Below are 20,691 nucleotides of genomic sequence, written 5' to 3'. Positions count from 1 at the left end.
ATGCATTACAGGTTGAGATGTGGGAGATGCCTCTTTATATGAGAAGGAATCAGTTAACATTAGTGTACTGTGTAAGGGGCATAAGGAAGATCATATATGCCAATCCGTCCTTCTTAAATGTCAGAAGAGAGACAAAAAACAGACCAGAAGTTTTGGATGGATCATATCTCATGAAGTTGAAGAAATGCATCTGCATAACATGGAAGTGAATCCTGCAGCCAACCTCCCAGCAGTCCCAATGTGGATGATGGGAAGTCCTGTCGTTGATTTAGACCTTATAGAACTTAAAAACACTGGGGAAATCAATAGCTCTGTTGTAGAGCTGTATATCAAAGATAATTATGGTGATAGGGTAATACTGTATACGGATAAATCAAAAGCAGAAAATAACAAAGTGGTTGCAGCATTTGTTATACCCAGGTATAAGATAAGCAGAAGGGAAAGGCTAAATGACAATCTAGCTGTATACAGGAGAGTTAGTAGCAATTCTCACGGCACTTTCTTGGGTAGAGAATAATTGGCCAAAGAGGGTAGTAGTTGCATCAGATTCCTCCTCTGTGCTGCTAAGTATCTAGAATGGGTCTTCAAAGTCCAGATGAGACATTATAGTGGACATTTTGCAGGTGGTGCATAGATTGCAATGCTCTGGGGTTAATGTTGCCTTTGTGTGGGTGCCAGCTCATATAGGAGTATCAGGAAATGAACAGGCAGACAAGAATGCTAAAGAAGCTACCATTTTGCCTGAGGTCAGTCTAAATACAACCTATAGTAAATCAGAAATAAAAAGCATAGTTAAGTCCAAGCTAAAGGAAAACTGGCAGTCAGAATGGGATAGAGGAAGCACAGGGAGGGGCTATTGTAACATCCAAAGGTATGTGGGCAATGCTAGAAGTACGGGAAGGCACAGGAGGAGGACATGATATCCAGAATGAGATTTGGTCACACTGGTCTAAATAATACATTGGTTTTAATTAAAGAACATATTAATGGCTACTGTAGTGAGTGTGGACCTCAGACATTAGAGACCATAGAGCATGTGTTAGAGTCATGTATTAAATATAATCAGGCAAGGCAGCAATTAATACAGCAACTTCAAGGAGAGGAGTTTCTTTGAGGACTAGAGACATACTGCAGAAGAATTCTTGTGAATTATGTTTTAAATTTTTATTTTTATTTTTTGGGAGAACTGGGTTAAGCAAGAGGCTGTGACCCACACTCTATTCAGAAGGTGGCGGTAATGCACCAAACGTTGTTTGCCAACCGCCAAATAAATACAAGAAGAAGAAGAAGAAGTTCTTCCTCGGTGCCCTTGCACTTGCACATGATCGGTGTCTTAATTCTGCGCTTCATCTTCACTGATTTGTCACAACTTGCCAGTGGTTGGCAGCAAGGTAGAAGCTCATATTTGCACTGTCTCCACTATTATTAAGAGGATTAATTCATTTGTTTGTTTTTCGTTACGGCGTAATCTGCCAACAGGCTCTTGTTCTTGTTTTACGTGTAACGTTTAATTCTGTTCTGAGTTCAGTTAGCAAGCTAATATTGGCCTGAATCAAACCACTTAGCTTATGGTAAGGTGCTGCAACCGGAAACGTTGTATTTCGGGTCAAAATAAGAGTTGAAAATTCAAACATTGCCTCAGATTTTACTACTACTTACTCAAGAAAAAGTGATATTTTATATTGACAGCTAGCTACCATGTAAAGTCAATTACCAAAACACACAGTTTATTTGTGAATATATTATTGAAACTCTTTTTTAAAAAGATGTAATAAGATTAAAGTTCAGCAAAACATCCATGTTTTCATATACTGACAGCTGTTTTTGGCAGCAAATAGTATATTTCCTAATGAACTTGATGATAATAATATATTCAGTTCTTAGCCTATTTGTTTCTGCTCCTGTCTTAACTTTTATGAGTAGTTCCTCAAATATGTTGCCCCTTAATGTTCTTCACTCTGTGTGGTGTCAAATCCAGTCCAGGAAGAGTCATTGTGTTGGCTAGTTATCCTGCTTGTTTATCTGGCAGGCAAAAGGAAGGGATTATTAGGGATATCATGCCATGTGGTAAATTGCACGGCAGCTTCGCTATGAAAGAAATTCTGTTGTGATCAAGGCAACATCCTGACTGCTAAAACTTAACTTCCTATACATTTTACAGCAGCAACACAGGCTAGTTGTAGCTTTAAGCTTAACCTTGCTTTGACAGATGCAGCACTTTCTGCATCCTTATTGCCTTGTGATTAATCAGATGAGGAGGTCTAATCCAATTAGGATGGTAGCATGCCTGTTAGCATGCCTAAGCTTACAGCTAGGTCAGGGTATTTTTGTGAGTAAGCTGCGAGGAGGAAAGAGAGTAAAAGAGGTGTGCCAATAGCCAAGAAAAACAGACTTTTAGATAGCGTTTAGTTTTTATTTGCATTATTTTTCTGCCTCAAACCAGAGCTGTTACAGGCTGCAGTGCATGTTTGTCCAGATAATAACAAGTTCAACTTCTCTTTCTCATCTCAAGGTCCTTCACCATGTCTATCGTCAAGATCCACGCCCGAGAGATCTTTGATTCTCGTGGAAACCCCACCGTAGAGGTTGACCTTTACACTGACAAAGGTAGGCAAAAATGAATGCAGTATTAAAAGATGTATAAACGTTTTGTCACTGTACCTCAATAACAGAATTCATTTCATCACCTTAAGTGATTCTCACGTCGCCACTCTTATGTCCTCTTTGTGCTCTCTTGTACATTTTGCAGGCTTGTTCAGGGCAGCTGTACCAAGTGGTGCATCTACTGGAATCTACGAGGCGTTGGAGCTCAGGGACAATGACAAGTCTCGCTATCTTGGCAAAGGTTTGTACCACATTTTGGTGTTTCTTTTTAGCAGGAAAGAATTAGTTAAATGTCAGGTGTGGTTTTGGTATTTACCATATTTACCACTATTGATAAACAAGCTTTACTGCCTTCACAGTTTGAAGCAGAATTCAATGTCAAGGAAAACACTGAATGTTATACTATTCTCATTTCTTTCTCTGTCATCTTTATTCTGCACTGTCTCTCTTCCTTTTTGCCAGATATGAAAGGGTTAGTGAGTTTCTGTTGCCTGTCCATCTTAAGTTTAACATTTGTGAATTTGACAATAGAGCAATTAATTATTTAATTTCACGGTAATAACTACTGATCACTGAATGCTGTTGGCACCCAGGTATGATGTGCATGGTGAATTGTCAGTAAAGCATGCTCTCAATCCAATACTGATGTTCATTTTATGAATTGATTGACTGTGTTAAATAAAACTTCGTCAGCATGTTGTGGAGTAAGAACAATTATGTTCCTTTATCAAAAGTCAATAATAAAAAAGCATTTATACTATTGCATGTCTCTTTGTATATGTATTTAAGAAATAGAAGCTGCATGTGTCTCTAAATCTGTGTCTTTGTTATTGACTTTACAAGATTTGCCCATGATGTTTTGAAAGAATAATCACTCTGATCTGTCGCAGGAGTCTCGCAGGCTGTAGAAAACATAAATTCAGCTATTGCTCCTGCACTTGTTGGCCAAGTAAGAAGATAATTCTCACTCTCTGTGTGTGTTTTCAAGTTTTGGATATTTTCTTCATTGTTGTAGTGCCAATGTGAATCATTCCAACTTGTTCATCACATTCCCTCAGGATGTGTCTGTGGTTGAGCAAGAGCGAATTGACCAGATGATGATTGACCTGGATGGCACAGAGAACAAATGTGAGTGACTGTAGTCAAACTGTTTTTACTTGTTAATCTATAACAACCATATAGAGGACATTGCAGTGAATTCTTAATGACTGTCTGGAGTGCGACAGATTCTGGGTGAAGCAGCTGTTTTCACTTCTTCGCAACTTTTTGTTCTGCTGCATTATGAAGCATCTGCAGTGAAATGTGTGCTTCAACCTGAGTTCTGTCAGTCAGCAGTGACATTATTAAGGAATCCACAATCAATATTCAAATCAGATTTCAAACAGAAGATGATTTTTTTGTTGTTGTTTTTGATCATTTTCTTTTTTCCAAACAGCCAAATTTGGAGCAAATGCCATCCTGGGTGTGTCCTTAGCTGTTTGCAAAGCTGGTGCAGCAGAGAAAGGTGTCCCCCTGTATCGTCATATTGCCGACCTTGCAGGAAAGCAAGAGGTCATCCTACCTGTGCCAGTGAGGATCTCTGTGACAAATTACATACATCAAATCCCTGCTGTATTTCTTCAGCTCATTGTGAAGTCACAGCCCTCGTCTCTCTCCCCTCCACCTCCACTAGGCCTTCAATGTGATCAACGGTGGCTCCCACGCAGGAAACAAGCTTGCCATGCAGGAGTTCATGATCCTGCCTGCTGGTGCGAGCAGCTTCAAAGAGGCCATGCGCATCGGAGCCGAGGTCTACCACAATCTGAAAAACGTCATTAAGAAGAAATATGGTCAGGATGCCACCAATGTGGGCGATGAAGGAGGCTTTGCTCCAAACATCCTGGAGAATAAGGAAGGTATGTCAAGAGGAATCATTTAGTTTGAGCTACTGACATATTAAGCTCTCATAGAAACTTTCAGTTTCCTTTCCAAACAAAAAATTGCCCGGTGTGAAGTCAAACTGATATTATCACAATTAAGAATATAAATCAAATGTTTAGCCAATAAATACCACTGTGAACAGGTAGACTGAGGAAACAGAACACAGTGTCAGCAGTAAAAATGTGTGTTTTCTACTCAATATCTTTTCCAGGACTCATCATTCTCTGGTGCTCTGTGCAACTTTAATAACATATATCATGAGACATAAAACAGGCTTGTTCATATTGATTGTTGAACTCTGCAGCTCTGGAGTTAATAAAGGAGGCCATTGCCAAAGCAGGATACACAGATGAGGTCGTCATCGGCATGGACGTGGCAGCGTCTGAATTCTACAGGGAGGGTAAATATGACCTGGACTTCAAGTCTCCTGACGACTCAAGCCGTTACATCACTCCTGACGAGCTGGCTGATCTCTACAAGAGCTTTGTGAAGGATTATCCAGGTAACCTCCTGATACTTTGTCTTTTTACTCATTTTTTTAACAGGCAGGGAGCAGGACACACAGTATAGTACCAATGTAGCCTCCTGAAGGGAAAGGATCTGATTGGTCTGTAACTATATGGGGCACCTTTCCTGAGCTTTAATCTATTCATCCTCTAAGACAAATTGATTGTGTGCTATTGTCAACGCTGCTTTACAGCATCAAACACCTGTTTCATCCTTGGAAATCTGTCAAGAACATTCAGAGTTCATCTCTTTTACAGTGCACTTCATTTTTTTGAACCTTCAGATGGATAAAGCACGTGGCATCTTGAGCTGCAACTCGAGTTTTAAACGGGTATGAAACGAAAGATAAATGGAAAAATAAGGTTGTAAGTCATCTTATTTTTGAAGGAAGTGAATCCCCATCAAGCAGTTGTGAATTCTTACAGGAGTCAAATGACTATTTATCACAATAATCTTCTCTGTTTGAACAACATAAAACGACACTGTACAAAGATAAAGATGTCACAGCCTGATTTTCAGAACAACAGTGTTGGTTCAGTTTCTTCATGAAAGTGTTTTGTGTTATTTATATTAAATCTTGTACAGCAAATTTACTCAATTATGGAGCCTGCATTTGTATACCTGCCAGGCAATAACAGATACACATGCATTCATTTTGTTTAAACACTATTGTCCTGATTATTATGGGAGCCTTGTGGTATATAGTCACTGTACATGCAGGCATCTTTTATAATGAAGATATAATGGAGATGCAGATTTCCAGGACTGAATTTCACTTTTCTTTTTCTTTTTCTTTTTTAAGCATATTTGTACTTTTGAAAGGTGACATTCATGATCCATGATCCTTTCAGAAAGAAAGGATATTTTGGGCTCATCACATCTTTCCTCTCACATTTCCTGTCAGTAATGTAAACATTGTACTTGCCAAGTGTGACAGGAAGAAACATGAAAAGTCAGACGATCAAACAGGTTTTAAACAAACCCTGAGGTTTGGCAAAGGTATCTGGACCATTTAAAGCATTACCCACACTGCCTGTTTAGTTTATAGATCGAATTCCTTGTTTAACTTTGACAGCAGTAGTTTGAATAGTTGTATATACACAATTTTTCTGTGAAGTATTTTACAGACATTTTGGGTGCACTCACTTTCAGGATTACCTCAAAATAAAGTGGTTTAGATAATACAGCTTAAATTGTACTAAAACAGAAATATTATTTAATACTTTGAGAAGAAGCTGTGATTGGTTAAATCAGGCCGTTTTGACGGAACAACAGCTGAACACGATATTTCAGTTGAAGCCAAACTGATCAGCTGTTTCATTACCCATTGAGGAACGTTTGCGTATTTTTCACTCACAGTGGTTTCCATCGAGGATCCCTTTGACCAGGACGACTGGGCGGCTTGGACAAGCTTCACTGGAAGCACAGACATCCAGATCGTTGGAGACGATCTCACAGTGACCAACCCGAATCGCATCAGCAAGGCCGTGGAGGAGAAGGCCTGCAACTGTCTGCTGCTCAAAGTCAATCAGATTGGCTCGGTTACTGAGTCTGTGCAAGCGTAAGTCAGCACTTTAAACTGCAGTGTGTGTATAGATTAGCTGAATATTAGAATATGTGTCATACAACGACCTGTAATGTGTCGACATCGATGGTGTCTCACTCCTCCTCCTCAGGTGTAAGATGGCGCAGGAGAGCGGCTGGGGTGTGATGGTTAGCCATCGCTCTGGTGAAACTGAGGACACCTTCATAGCAGATTTGGTGGTCGGCTTATGCACTGGACAGGTAAACTCAGATTATTCAAGCATTTTATTGTAAGTGTGTCCTTTGTAGATGTTTACGCCAAAAATTACAGATTTATCTCCACTTTCCTTTTTCACATTGGGAAATTATTTCCACTTGAAAGAGGGGAAAGTCAGGAAAAAAGACACCTAAAATTGTCAAAATCCAGTATGAAATCTGTGAGACAGGAATCATAATGACATGACTTGGACAAAGATTTGATCATTGTACTCATTTTGTCACAGATCAAGACTGGAGCACCCTGTCGCTCGGAGCGTTTGGCCAAATACAATCAGATCCTGAGGTAAGTCTGAAACAAACTGAGGAATTTCATCACACTCATGTCATTTTCAGAAGTATAAAATAAGACCCTGCATGTGTTATTCTGCAATTGGTGAAGTAAAATACCACTAGTACCTTTTGTGCTAGACCACAGCTGCTTCCTTTTGCTGTACTGCTAAAAACTTTTAAGCACTATGTAGGTTAGTAAATGAGTCTCAGTTTCTATCATTTCTGGAACTTTAAAACAGCACTGTGTCTCTACACAGTCTGATAAATACAATCTCAATTTTTGCTGTGTAAAGCATAAATAAACCAAAATATGATCATTTACTAATCCCTTTTAACATATACTCAACTGAAAACAGTGCAAAGACAGTATATTTAATGTTTTGACCTGTGCTTTTTACTGTAGAATTGAAGAGGAGCTGGGAGACAAGGCTCGTTTTGCCGGAAAAAACTTCAGAAATCCAGTGATTGAGTAACTGGATGCAGCATTTACTTCACCTACAAATGGATTCATGCACACAAATCCATGACAACACATTGGATAGTCATGGAAAACACATCAAAGCAATAATGATTAATGTAGAACTACTCATAAACTAACAGTGGTAATAAATTTATAGAGAGAACATAATACAGTTAGTGGAATTGTGACACTTGACTATCAGTTCTTCTACTGTATTTTGTGCTGTTTGTTGATATTATTGACAACAATATTTATTGACAACACTCACAAACTGTAATGACAAAAGCTGCACTTGGATTCACAGTTAATAAAAAAAGTGTCTTAGTGACAAAATGCATCATGATTGTCTGTCCCATGTTTCCTTTAATTGTGCTGGAGTGGTGGTAGATGTTCTTGTTGGGTTAAATGAGATTGACTTCCCCCATCTTTGATTATTTGAGGAATTTAGATTGATATGTAATTAATCAAATGGGCAATTAGAGAAAGGGGCTTGAAGACGTATCCAATCTGCAAAAGTTTCTATGTAGATATTTTCCTCTCAGATGGACTTTTTTCTCTGCAGTCTGATGTGTTTTGATGTTTCAGATCACACTCCTGCTCTCCTTTTTCCATGAGAGACTCAAATTCAATGTGGTGTCACAAACCATGTTGTATTTCAATCATAAACCTCATCTCTGCTTTGGTTTTTGAAGCCACATCTTTCATTCCTTAGTTATGATTTATAGACTTAACTCAGACCTTTAACTGAAACAAGAATAAATGAAAGTTTTTGATGTTCAGCAGCTGGAAGATACTGAAGTGTACATCTGTTCATGTGAGTTGTTATTTCTCTTTATTATAAATACAATAATAACAAGTGAAGGAAGGATTCAGTTCCTTAAGTAAAAGTACTAATAGCACTGTAAAAATACTACATCCCAAGTAATATTCTTGCATTGAAAATGTCACTTAAGTAAAAGTATTAGTAAAAGTATTAATTACTTGTAGAAAATGGCTCCCATGTGTACCCTTGCATAGTTTATCATTAGATTATTACGATATATGCATTAATCTGAAAGCAATATTTTAGTGTTGTTGATTGAGGTGGAGCTCGTTTTTAACTATTTCGTATAAAACTGCATTCATTACAGATTCATCCGCTCATTATTTTCTCAATCCGACTGATTATTTAAAAATGTGATAAATGTCTACGATTACTCAAGGTCCAAAGTCGCAGTGCCTGCAAAAATGGATTAATATAACTATTATTTAGCGTTATTAGTATTAAACAACAACCTCCAGACCAACGGGGCTGTAAAGGGACAAATCTGAGGATATATTTTCGCTCCGTGGTCCTACGTGAAGAGTCGACCGGCAGAAATGTCACTTCTTACATAATAACGTCTAACAACGACAGAAACACACAACAGTATGAGGTGTCGTTTGATTCATGGACGTCTGAGCAGCAGCAGCTGATCAGCGGCCTCTGTGGCTGCTGCTGCAGCTGCTGATCCGCGGCACATGCTCAGTTATGTACACCCAGACAACTTTGAAGGCTTAGCTGTGGCTGCTGAGGTCATTGCACTGGAAAAAAAAAAAAAAAAAAAAAAAAAAAAAAACACCGACTCCCCCCACTATACCGCCTCCATTTTGAATAGCCATGTAATAGGGGATTCGCATAGTTTGTGTGTGTATCGCCCACTGCGCTGCGTAGTGTCAACAAGCCACATCCAAACATCCTTCGACATGGACGACCTGTTCAGTCCGCGGAGGTAACTTGATTAACTTACCGTTTGCGTCCATGTTTTAGTTCCTGTGCATCCAGTGTGTCGCTAAGTGTTTTGTGGCGTTACTTTGAGAGCCGTTTGGATGAAATAGTCGGAGTGTCAGTGGTCACGAAGTTCGTGTCTGGCTAACAAGCTAGCCAAATAACGGCGTAATGTTACTGTCTCGTTAGCAGCTAGCAGCTCCTGCTGGCAAAACGGCTTTCTGTGCGCTTTATTGCAGCTAGCAGCCATTTCTGCAGCTATTATGCTAAATAATGTTAGCAAAGCAGATTAATCTCATGCATCACGGATTAATAAATCGGCTGTTATTCCCTTCGGGGTTGACGTGTATTGACACGGGTTGTTGTCGCTATATGTATGTATATCAGCGACATGTTGTGCATGCTAACGTTGGTGTTTATTATGGGTTGTGTACTTTAGCTAACAGTTAGCCAGCTGCTGTCAACCTGTTAAGATCTCCAAAGTGGCACACACTGTTCTCGTAATGGTGACCGTAAAAATTAGCAGCTCATGTATGATTGATTGACAGTCTTTCGCGGTAGCTAGCGTCGGATTTCATTCATGTAATATAAGGAAACGTCGCAGGTCACAGCTGAGATTGGTTCTCGGTGATGGAGGGGCGGGATGTTGTTCAGTGTGCAGTGGGAGGGAAGTTAACACACCGACTGTGTACATACTGTACATACTATGTGGTTAACACACTGTCTTTAACTACGGCAACACAACCGAATTGATTTGCTCGAAAATACCTGAAGGTGTGGAGAGTATAGACAGCAAATTGTATGATTGTTATTATTGAATGCACCTTGTGAACATTGGATGTTTTTTTTTTTTTTTTTCAGGAGCCTGAACAGCACACAGGGCGAGATAAGAGTGGGACCAAGTCATCAGGTAGACCCTGCTGCCACAAAAACATGATGTGTTTCAAAACAAAACAGAATTTGTGGGAAGACTGTATTTAAAAAAAAAAAAAAAAAAAAAAAAAAATCACCCTATATGTACCTACTTTTGACTAGTCCAGATTTCCCCATGTGGGATAATAGGGTTTACACTAACCTTGACCTTGACCTTAGAGTTTACTGTAGGTTCAAGTATTAAGCTCATTATGAAAAACTGATCAGACCTGTCTGTTCAGTGTGCGTTATTGTTTGCAGCATGTCATGCAATATGAATGCTTCTTTGTCAAAGCCAAAATGTGTTTGTTTTTTTTTTGTAAACAGATATGAGCAGGTGCTATCAAACACCAGCATAATATTTGATTGTAATGATATCCTTTATCCCTTTGTTTATTTAATAACACATTGTAATAATACATCATTTTGACAGTTGAATCAGTCGCAAAAAATAAATGACTTTTGTCTTCCCTTTGGTTACACTTCAGGCCAAACTTCCAGAGCTGCAGCCGCGACCTGCTCCTGGTTTACAGACTCAGACAGAGAATGAGGAGCTGATGTGGACGCCTGGGGTCAATGACTGTGACCTTCTCATGTACCTCAGAGCTGCCAGGTCAGTGTCTGCACTGCACTGCTGGAAATCACTGGTACTTAGGTGAACTTCAGCGTTTTGGAGTCTTGCTAGCACCTTTGCAAAAGGTGAGATCAGTATGATTTTACAGTAAAGCCAGCCATGCAGCCATGTACTTACTGAACAGCAAGACACAGATGCTATTTTATGCTCAACTAAGTTGCCCTTACTACATAACCCGAGTGTGTTTGTTCATTGCAGTGCTGTAACTGTACAGAAATACCTTGTTGCTGTAAACAAATACTACTTCACTGTATGCCAAACCAGTACTTATAATAGGGAAGTAGTGAAAAACAAAACCAGTCTTGTTTTGGTAATGTGAATTCCAGGCTTGTTATGCTCCTTTTTTCTTAGTTGGTTTAAATACATTAAAGTCAGTTTAAAGATGAGACAGGTGCGTGCTTTCTCATTTGAGATTCTTACACCATGCTACGTTAAAAGAACGTGGAAAATATTTATTCACTCTGCATTTATTTGATTCTTTACTGTCAAACTATTGCTCAGGTTCCTTCGGCCAGATGGCTGAGTGACACAAGTGTTGTGTATACTTGCTCTTAAGCAGACTGGTTATTGTCTGCTTTTTCTATTTGCCTGATTTCTTAAATGTCACGCAACAGAGAAATGTGGATTTAATTGTGGCAGCAATTAAGAGTAACATGATTAATACTGCTAGTTTTCTGCTGGAGAAGCAGAAAAGCTGTATTATCAAGCATTTCAGAATCGTTCCTTAAATTAGACTGAAAATGAAACTGGGAAAGCTTAAAAAAATACTGATTTCACCTAAAAGCATGCTTTTTTTTTTTAATTTTTCAAGGAGCATGGCAGCATTTGCAGGAATGTGTGATGGTGGATCCACAGAGGACGGATGTTTAGCAGCATCCCGCGATGATACCACACTCAATGCACTCAACATGGTGAGGAGCACACCTTCAATCATTTTCGTCAGTGTTCTGTCAAAGAGTCAAAATATTACTTGCAGACTCACAATCATCTCTGCTTTTCTCAATTCTAGCTGCATGCAAGTCATTATGATGCAGCAAAGGCTCTCCAGCGTCTGGTTAAGAAGCCCCTGCCGAAGCTTATTGAGAAATGCTGGTCGGAGGATGATGTGGTGAGACGCCTTTAGCTAGTAGCATAGCACTGAAGGTCAGCGCTGATAGCTTATCATTGTTTGTGCAGCCAGATAAAATCCTCAGTGATGAATCGGATGCAAAGTGCTTATCTGTTATAACTCTGCTCGACACACTTGATGATGCAGTGACTGGAAATGAAAAGTTCTGTGATCAGACATTACTGCTAACTTAGTTTAAAATTACAAATCAGTCCAGTACTTCATTGTAATAATTATGTCAGACATGTGCCTAATACACACTGCCATGTATCCAGTGCTTGAAGTGGAAAAAAAAATAAGTGCCAGGACTACCCTCAGTCATATTTTGTATCAGCCAGTATCAGTAAATCATTACAGCCTCATATTTTGAATTTCTACAGTGAATGAAAAATATTGTCGATGTTCACAATGTATATTTATTCCATCCAGGGGACACCTATTTCAATTATTAGAGTAACAAATAATTTTAGTGTGCGGTCCAGTGAAGTCTTCAAGCTGAGCTGTGTTCTCTGTTGGAGCCAAGCCACCATTATTGTAAGGTTAATGTAACGTTACTTAGGCTAGCCACCAACAGAGAAAAGCAGGCAAAGGAGACCAGGAACAGGTGAGCAACACGTAGTGCCCCCTGGGTAATGCAGTTTTATGTAGAGCCAAGGGGAGAGAGCAGAAAACAGCACGGGCAGCTTATGAGAAGTGCCGGTGGGCACGAAAAAGCCACGGTACACCAAAGACTTACATGTAGAAGAGAAGAAGAAGTGAGTGCTGGCCCACTTCGAGCACTGTATATATCACAAGATTAACATGATCAGAACCAGAACCTTCTGTTTAATTACTGTGCACAATTTAACTCTATCACCACCCCCTTCCCTCCTCTTTCCTTACAGAAACGCTTCATCAAAGGCCTGAGACAGTATGGAAAGAATTTCTTCCGTATCCGGAAAGACTTTCTGCCCAGCAAAAAGACAGTAATTGAACACTGTTTATTTCTACAGAACAATTTAGAATCATGATTGTTATATTTTTGATTAGAAACAGAACTTGTATTGTTCCTAAAAGTCCTCAATTCCTATCATCAGGGGGAGCTAATCACTTTTTATTACCACTGGAAGAAAACTCCCGAGGCTGCAGGAACAAGAGCTTATCGACAGCAACGCCGACAGCCCTCCTTGCGCAAAGCCAAAACTCGTTCGGCAGCAGCTCCTGTCAACACCCCGTCACGGACTTATTCAGGTGAGCACTTAGTGTTGGTCATAAATGTGTCGACATTTTCGTTTGCCAGTGAGTGTTGCTCATAGTTCTGCAGTTATGAAATGTGGCATACATATGAGTTGGACATAAAGCATTGAAGCTGATTTTTTCCTTTGCAGTAGATGCAAGTTCTGCCAGCGAGGATGATCTTGATAGTGAAGACAGTGAACAGGAAATCAAGAGCTGCAGCCACTGCGGTGCAACAAGTGCGAACATGTCATTTATCTGTGATTCATCACATCGGGCAGAGCTCAGTATTTTATGGAACACTAATGTTTTACCAATTGCTGTAAAAGTCTTTTCACATGAGAACATTTTCTTCTACAGGTTCCAAGGATTGGCACCAGGGGGGAAGAGACAACCCGTTGCTGTGCACGACTTGTCGCACATACGAAAACAAACACGGATGTCTACCAGCAGCTCCAAAATCTGCAGGCGCTCCTTTCATGTTTAAACCTGTTAAAGAGGAAGAAGAAATGAACAGCAAGCATGGCATGAGGACACGACGAAGCAGAGCACCTGTAAGCCCGAGGCCGGAAGATCACTCACACTTATCTTTATTATTAGTAAAAAAAAATGTACAAGAGCATGTCTTTATGCCATGATGTACAACATGAATCGGAACTTCCAGTCTTATGGAACCTGGCACGTTTTTGTTGTAATAGCAGGGAAATGATCTTGTACAGTCAGGAGAAGCGTCTTTCATTAACTAATGAATGTGTTTTTAAAGCAGCTGTCATCTTTAAGAAGTGGCCACAGGAGGCTCACAGGCTCCCCCACCAGGGAGGATCAACAGTCCAGTAGCCAGCCGTCCCCGAGTGGACAACCCTCTAATTCTTTGAGATCGTCTTCCACAGATAATAAGAATGAATCCAGCCGGAAGACAAACAAGGTAAACACAAAGTACATTACATATACACATAAATGTTGTATGACATCTTATCAGACCAGCTGGGTTGTTTGCCTGTTATGTGTACCTTGATGTGGGAGCTGTTTAGTTGCAGTTAGTTGCATATTTGGAATGAAGATGTTACAAAAAAAAGAGATTAACAGTGTAGCTCCTTTTTGATTGTGATACAAACCGCTGGAACTAAACCAATGTCAACAGCCCCCATAATAACCACACAAATCGCCCTCTGTCGGCAACTAACACTGCTGCGTGAATATCATGTGGTGTCCACAGAAAATAAAAGAGGAGGTAACATCACCAAAGACAACGAAACGTGTACGAGAGAGTCCTGCGCAGGAGCCCGACGAGCCTGAAAAAGCTACATGTAAAAGGCCGAAGACACAGGTGAGAGGGAAACACTCATTCTACATAACCTGAACGCAGAAAGTCATACAATAATAATAATCTGCTGGTCATTAATTGAGCATGACGTCATTTGCTTGTTTGTTCCTCCAGGATGCGCAGGGCTCCCGCTCAGAGGGAGAGGCGGAGGTAGAGGAGGAGAGCTCTTCAGAAAGCCGCAGTGCTCAGGACGATGGCAGCAGTGACACCAAAGACATCGATCAGGACAACCGCAGCTCCTCTCCCAGCATTCCCAGCCCTCAACAGGGCAACGAGAGCGACTCCGACTCGTCTGCCCAGCCGAACGGCGTCCCATCAGAGCCTGTTGCTCCTGCTGCGGTGTTGGCTGACACACCGGTCCCACAAGCCCTCCCCTCTCAGGGTCCTCCCATCGCTCCTCAGCCAACGCAAAGCACCCCCTCTTCTGATCCTGCTCAGAGCCCCCCTCCTCCTTCTCCAGACCCCCCTCAGCCAGCTGCTGGTCAGTCAGCTGCTGCAGCAGGCCCGAGCAGCCGACCACAGCCCGCCTCTCACTCTCTTCCTGGTCCACCGCCTCTTCCGTCAGGACTGGGTCAGGACTCTCCCCTTTCTCCAGCATTTCAGGTGCCACCTGCTCTCAACTCTGCACAGCCTCTGCAGCCTCATGGTCTGTCACCTCAGGCCCCCCAGCGACCCCCACCCTTCTTTAGGGAGGCTCAGCTCCCCCAGCCTCCTCTGTCTGGCCCACAAATCAAGCCTCCTCCCACCACTCCAATTCCACCTTCACACAAACAGATGCCACACCAATCTGCTACACCTTTCCCTCAGATGCCCTCCAATCTCCCCCCTCCCCCTGCTCTAAAGCCCCTCAATTCTCTGCCCAACCAGCATCCCCCGGGTGCCCCCCCTCCCCCTCTTCAGCTCATGCCACAGCCTTTACCAATGCAGTCACTTCCTACCCAACTTCCGGTGATTTCTCAGGTGCAGACCCACCCCGGAAAAAGCATGACTTCCTCTCACCCACCCGCTGCGGCCTCACACCCGCCCACGTCTTCTGCTATTGGCCCTGTCCCGAGCCTCCAGCCGTCATTCCCGCCTGTCCCGCTGAGACCCTCGCTGGGAACCACAGCAGGGGGATCACAAATTCAGATTAAAGAAGAGCCACTGGATGACATAGAGGAGATTGAGAGCCCACCATCTCCACCTCGGAGCCCCTCACCGGAGCCCACCATCATCAACATGGCAAGCCACGCCAGCCAGTCTGCAAGGTACATCTGTCTGCATTCTCACAAATGAATCTGAAGTGTTTTACTCAGTTTGTAAAAACTGGAACATTTTAATTACATAAATCTCTTATTTTAAACATGCGATAGCAAAACTGCTCATGAAAACAAGCTGCGAACGCACCTCTGACTTAGTATCACTAAATATTTAATATTGTTGGGCTGAGTTAAAGCTGTCTGTTTGAGCAGCAGGTTTGGAGAATAATTTTAATGTTCGTTTTTGTGTTCAATTCCAAGGAGGTGGTTCACATAATACAGTTAAACTGTGGTCTTATTTAAAACCCATCTCATTGTTTATGTGGTTGCCACATTGGCTTCATTGTAATCTAGCAGAGTTAATTGATTCCCAGATCCCAGAAGTTTATTAGTCATACTCATTAATGCACACCTGTCATTTCTTTCAGGTTTATCAAGCACTATGATCGTGGTTACAACTCCTGTGCAAGAACAGACCTGTTCTTCACTCCACTTTCATCCTCCAAGCTGGCCAAGAAAAGGGAGGAGGCCGTGGAAAAGTCCAGGAGGGAGGCTGAGCTCAGCGCTCGGCAAGAACGCGAAAGGGAGAAAGACCGGGAGAGGGAGAGAGAGAGGGAGGCAGACAGAAATGCTGTGAGTGCAACATTCCTCATTTTGAAGCATCTTGTCTGTCACAAAACAGTTATCTCACACACTGTCTTTGCTTACAGAGAGCCTCCAGCTCCTCCCATGACAGTCGTATGAGTGAGGCTCAGATGTCGGTTCAGAGCCACGGACGCCCCTCCTTTGAGCAGCCGCCCACCACTGTAGCCGCTGTGCCCCCCTACATTGGCCCCGATACTCCTGCCCTGCGCACTCTGAGCGAATATGCTCGACCCCATGTCATGTCGCCCACCAACCGTAACCACCCTTTCTATGTGTCACTGGGCCCTGGCGACCCCTTGCTGGCCTACCACATGCCAGGCCTGTACAGCGCTGAACCCAGCCTGAGAGAGCGCGAGCTGAGGAACCTCCGAGAGAGGGAGCTCCGCGAGAGGATGAAGCCCGGCTTTGAGGTCAAGCCCCCAGACCTGGAAACTTTACACCCCTCAGCTAACCCCATGGAGCACTTTGCCAGACACGGAGCGATTGCTCTTCCCCACATACCTGGCCCCCCCCACCACTTCACACCCTTCCATCCCGGGTTGAACCATCTGGAGCGGGAGAGGATGGCGCTGGCTGCACCTCAGCTGCGCCCGGAGCTGAGTTACGCAGAGCGGCTCACTGCAGAGCGGCTTCACGCAGAGAGGATGGCGTCTGTGGCGACTGACCCTGCTGCCAGGCTGCAGATGCTTAATGTGACGCCACATCATCACCAGCACTCTCACATTCACTCGCACCTCCACCTGCACCAACAGGATCCCCTCGGTCAGGGTGAGGTTGGAATTGTTGACTGAATTTGAGAAGTTAATTAGTCAGCAGTAATGTATCCGCTCGTGTGAAGTTGATCTTCATTTACTGTATGAGTTATTTCTTCATCCAGGTTCAGGCCCTCATCCTCTAGTGGACCCCCTGGCAACAGGACCACGTTTGGCCCGGTTCCCCTTCCCTGGTGGTCCGATCCCCAACCCTTTACTCAGCGATCTTCCTCATGATCATGAGATGCTTCGCCACCCGCTGTTTGGTTCGTAGTCTTAACTCTTAACATACTCACATCCCATGTCTCGAGTCTTCTCTGAGTCCAGCTCCTCCAATTTGGTCTTCTTAATGTCATACTTGTCTTTTCCGTAGGAGCTACGTATCCAAGAGAGTTTCAGGGCCCGATTCCTCAGATGTCTGCTGCTCACCAGCTCCAGGCCATGCATGCTCAGTCTGCAGAGCTGCAGAGGATGGCTATGGAGCAGCAGTGGCTGCATGGGCATCACCTGCATGGAGGCCCTCTCCCAAGTCAGGAAGATTATTACAGGTGAGGTTTTTGAACGTCTAATCTAGGGCTGAAACAATTACTTTAGGAACGAACTTGGATAACAAAAATCTTCAATTCAAATTCTCTGCTTCAGAGCTTCATGCACCATGGAACTATACAGCAGACCAGTGCTCAGACAGTAATTACTGTTGCACTAAGAGCGGCCCTGTGTACCGAATGCAAGTTAAAAATGAATATTGAAATAGTTTTTACACAAAGAAGCCTGTAAATTTTATGGCCTGACTTGTGTAATGGTTCCCTGTGGAGACTTTTTTAATGTACCCTTGTAGCAATGTACGAATGTAATTACTACAGTGAAACTGTTTACCTGTCCGATTGCTAATGTAGTTACAACCAAGCGGTAAAATCTGAGCCTGAAAAATGAAGTCAACCAAAAACTGTGCTTCCTGGATTGGCCACTTGAGGCTGGTTCCAAAAGCAAGTCACTCCCCATAGACCCCCATATTAAAATGCCCAAAATTGCTGTACAAATAATCATGTTTACAGCAGCCTGGTACAAAAAAAAAAGACCCCAAAACGAAACAAAAACAGTTTTTCATGACAGCTGTGGGTGGGGTGAATTTTTCTATAACTGACTTTGAATTCTATTAAGGCCTAATGTTATGCATAATTATGATTGCGATTTGAGTGACAGCTTGCTGCTAGGTTTCAGCAAACAGGCTTCATGAGTCCAGCTTCAGCTCCACCCACGCTCCACCTCTTTGCCCATTTTTGGATTAGCTGGGAGTTTGGTGGAGCCAGCATGTCATTATTATCAAAGCTATGCATCTTAATGGGAAATCATGAGACGTGTTAGGATTTGCACAGTTGTGCTGTCATTCCATGTTATCGCAGCCAAATCAGCATGATTCCACATTGCTTTGTTAAACTCGTGTGAAAATGGATTTCGCAGCCAAGCGCTCCAAGTGTTTACTCACCTTTGTGTCTGTTTTCTAAAGCCGACTGAAGAAAGAAGGTGACAAGCCATCTTGAGTCCCAGGTGGTGCATGCCCTACACCCTACACTCATACTGTACCCAATAGAATACTGTGTACTTTTGAGACTGTAAGACAATATTTGTGTGTCCGTTTTTTGGTTTAATATATTTTAGAAAATTCTTTGTGGATCTTTATGTGCATTCCTTGTTCAGCACTTAATGGGACTGTCAAAGTCCGTCTGAGATTTTCATATCACTTAAGACTTTATACTAGTTTTATTATCAAAAGGATTAACTGTCTCACCCATTCATGTGAGATTTAAAGTGACAGATTTTCTCTAACAAACTGTATAACAGTTTCATATGCAGTGATATGAATTTGCTAAAACACGGCTCTTATAAAGGATATGAAAACAGACTGACTTTGGTGTTCAGTTTAAATATCCCTATGGTTTCTAAAGGATTTCCTTGTACAGAATGACATTTAAATCAGTGTTTGAATGATTATAATGACCTAGCATGACTCATTTTTCACCAAAGTAGAGTAGCAAGTTGCATTGTGGTGTTTAGACTTTGAAAGCATAGTAGAGGTTGGTTTTACTCTCAAATCTGCTAAATATTTGTCTAAATCCTAAAGTTTTATATATCAAGATATCTTTTCACAGTATAACCGAAGCTTTTATTCACTCATTTTTGAGATTGTAAATATTACACGTTCACAATATTCTATATGAATTAGTACTATTGATATAGCAGTAGATGTGAACACTTGACCCTTGACTCAGCACGATAGCAGTAAATCATAAGCTAAAACAGTATATGGTATTATAAGGTAAGGTAATTACTTATTTGACCATGATCTGTCACCACAGACAGAAAGTTTGATTAGAATAATGTATTTACATCGTTTTGATGAGAATAACTGAATTGGAGAGAAACTAAATCTTGAGCATTTTAATGGACTTTTTAAAAGAACAGCCTCTAAATTCAATATTTATGTGACATTATATGAAAGTGTATCCATTGCATATTTATTTCAATAAATATTCTGCAATGACACCTTATTCTCTTTGCACTTGGACTTCCTCTGTTTGAAAGAGAAGCAGCCTGTGGTCAATGTAGTTTATCAGGTGCACCTAGCTAAAACTAATGCACTACAACAGGTCTTCAGTACAGCCTCCCTTCATGCAGGTTATAATAGGGAGATATCAATTGCATTATACAGAGAGGTGTTTCTGTTATTTAACCTATTTTTATTTTTATGGTTATTCTAACCTTCATGAACAAAGGATGCATTGCAAGACTGTTGTATTTGCATTAGTTTTAATAAATTGGAAACTCCATGCAGAAAGACTGTGGGAAAACAACAGTATAGTTCCTGCTAGTGCAGTTGTTTCCCACACCCATCAACTTGGACAGAGAGAAGCGCGGGGTCATAGTTTTATTGCATTAAATCACTTATTGCACAAAATCTGTCATATATGTAAAATCATATGTACCCAGTCTTGTTTGACAAGAGATAAGAGGAGTTCTGACAACAATCATTTGCTCATAGATCTTTAAACGGCATAGTTTTAAACACATATGAACAGAACAACAGATATTTCAGATTTATTGTTTTGTATAGGCAAATGAGCCATTCTCAAAGCTTACACACGGTTTGTTTTTGCACCACAGCAGATGCGTTGGCCTTTTCTTTACACAGTTTTTTAGACCAGTGGTTCCCAACCTGGGAGTCATGAGATTAATTTCAGGGGTTGTAAGTTTATTACTGGAGAAGGAAACAAAAAAAAATGATGCTATGGTTTGAAAAAGGAAAATTACTCTGAAGTGCTCACGCAGCCTGTGATGAGAGGTCACAAATAGCTAGGTACGACACTTTGTATGAAACGGGCACAAAGCCAAAAAATTTGGGAAGCACTGCTTTGGACAATGCTTACCCATCATACACAGCTCAAGCAGACACCTACTGAATCTGTTTCTTACAACATACATACTAACCAGCCGGCAACACAACTTTCTTTCAGGTTTTCACCCCTTTTTTATCCTTTACAAAGACACTCCATA

The 20,691-nt window shown here is 41.6% G+C and overlaps 2 protein-coding genes across 4 annotated transcripts; both read left to right on the top strand.

Annotated features, from left to right (window-relative positions):
• The first annotated feature begins 1,286 nt into the window (after positions 1 to 1,286).
• eno1b (enolase 1b, (alpha)) lies at positions 1,287 to 7,901 on the top strand. 2 transcript variants are annotated; one of them, XM_076758866.1, is made up of 12 exons: positions 1,287 to 1,391; positions 2,513 to 2,607; positions 2,750 to 2,845; positions 3,495 to 3,553; positions 3,663 to 3,732; positions 4,040 to 4,173; positions 4,277 to 4,499; positions 4,829 to 5,026; positions 6,391 to 6,592; positions 6,708 to 6,816; positions 7,059 to 7,117; positions 7,508 to 7,901. In XM_076758866.1, the coding sequence occupies exons 2-12, from the start codon at positions 2,523 to 2,525 to the stop codon at positions 7,575 to 7,577; spliced, it is 1,305 nt and encodes a 434-aa protein (XP_076614981.1). In that variant the 5' UTR covers positions 1,287 to 1,391; positions 2,513 to 2,522; the 3' UTR covers positions 7,578 to 7,901. The 2 variants fall into 2 exon arrangements, with proteins under 2 accessions (XP_076614981.1, XP_076614991.1); XM_076758876.1 differs by lacking the exon at positions 1,287 to 1,391 and adding an exon at positions 2,272 to 2,365.
• Positions 7,902 to 9,171: 1,270 nt separating this feature from the next.
• On the top strand, positions 9,172 to 19,688 carry rereb (arginine-glutamic acid dipeptide (RE) repeats b). Of its 2 annotated transcripts, none has more exons than XM_076758851.1 (17): positions 9,172 to 9,315; positions 10,173 to 10,221; positions 10,712 to 10,836; positions 11,669 to 11,768; positions 11,867 to 11,965; positions 12,850 to 12,930; positions 13,042 to 13,195; positions 13,333 to 13,419; positions 13,541 to 13,734; positions 13,944 to 14,105; positions 14,397 to 14,507; positions 14,619 to 15,751; positions 16,171 to 16,375; positions 16,453 to 17,155; positions 17,265 to 17,405; positions 17,513 to 17,687; positions 18,647 to 19,688. In XM_076758851.1, the coding sequence occupies exons 1-17, from the start codon at positions 9,290 to 9,292 to the stop codon at positions 18,678 to 18,680; spliced, it is 3,579 nt and encodes a 1,192-aa protein (XP_076614966.1). In that variant the 5' UTR covers positions 9,172 to 9,289; the 3' UTR covers positions 18,681 to 19,688. The 2 variants fall into 2 exon arrangements, with proteins under 2 accessions (XP_076614966.1, XP_076614958.1); XM_076758843.1 differs by having other exon boundaries at positions 9,202 to 9,315; positions 13,947 to 14,105.
• Positions 19,689 to 20,691: the final 1,003 nt, after the last annotated feature.

Source organism: Chaetodon auriga, chromosome 2 (genome assembly GCF_051107435.1).
Source record: "Chaetodon auriga isolate fChaAug3 chromosome 2, fChaAug3.hap1, whole genome shotgun sequence".
NCBI lineage: Eukaryota > Metazoa > Chordata > Actinopteri > Chaetodontiformes > Chaetodontidae > Chaetodon > Chaetodon auriga.
The sequence above is the reverse complement of the archived record's forward strand: the minus strand, read 5'-3'. Positions and strand labels throughout refer to the sequence as shown.

Excerpts from the sequence above, each read along its gene's own strand:
- rereb (XM_076758851.1), top strand. The coding sequence starts at position 9,290 with ATGGACGACCTGTTCAGTCCGCGGAG. Across the intron at positions 14,508-14,618 it reads GTAAAAGGCCGAAGACACAG|GATGCGCAGGGCTCCCGCTC; the intron begins GTGAGAGGGAAA and ends TTGTTCCTCCAG. Across the intron at positions 17,406-17,512 it reads GCTTCGCCACCCGCTGTTTG|GAGCTACGTATCCAAGAGAG; the intron begins GTTCGTAGTCTT and ends TCTTTTCCGTAG.
- eno1b (XM_076758866.1), top strand. The coding sequence starts at position 2,523 with ATGTCTATCGTCAAGATCCACGCCCGAGAGATCTTTGATTCTCGTGGA. Across the intron at positions 5,027-6,390 it reads CTTTGTGAAGGATTATCCAG|TGGTTTCCATCGAGGATCCC; the intron begins GTAACCTCCTGA and ends TTTCACTCACAG. Across the intron at positions 6,593-6,707 it reads GTTACTGAGTCTGTGCAAGC|GTGTAAGATGGCGCAGGAGA; the intron begins GTAAGTCAGCAC and ends CCTCCTCCTCAG.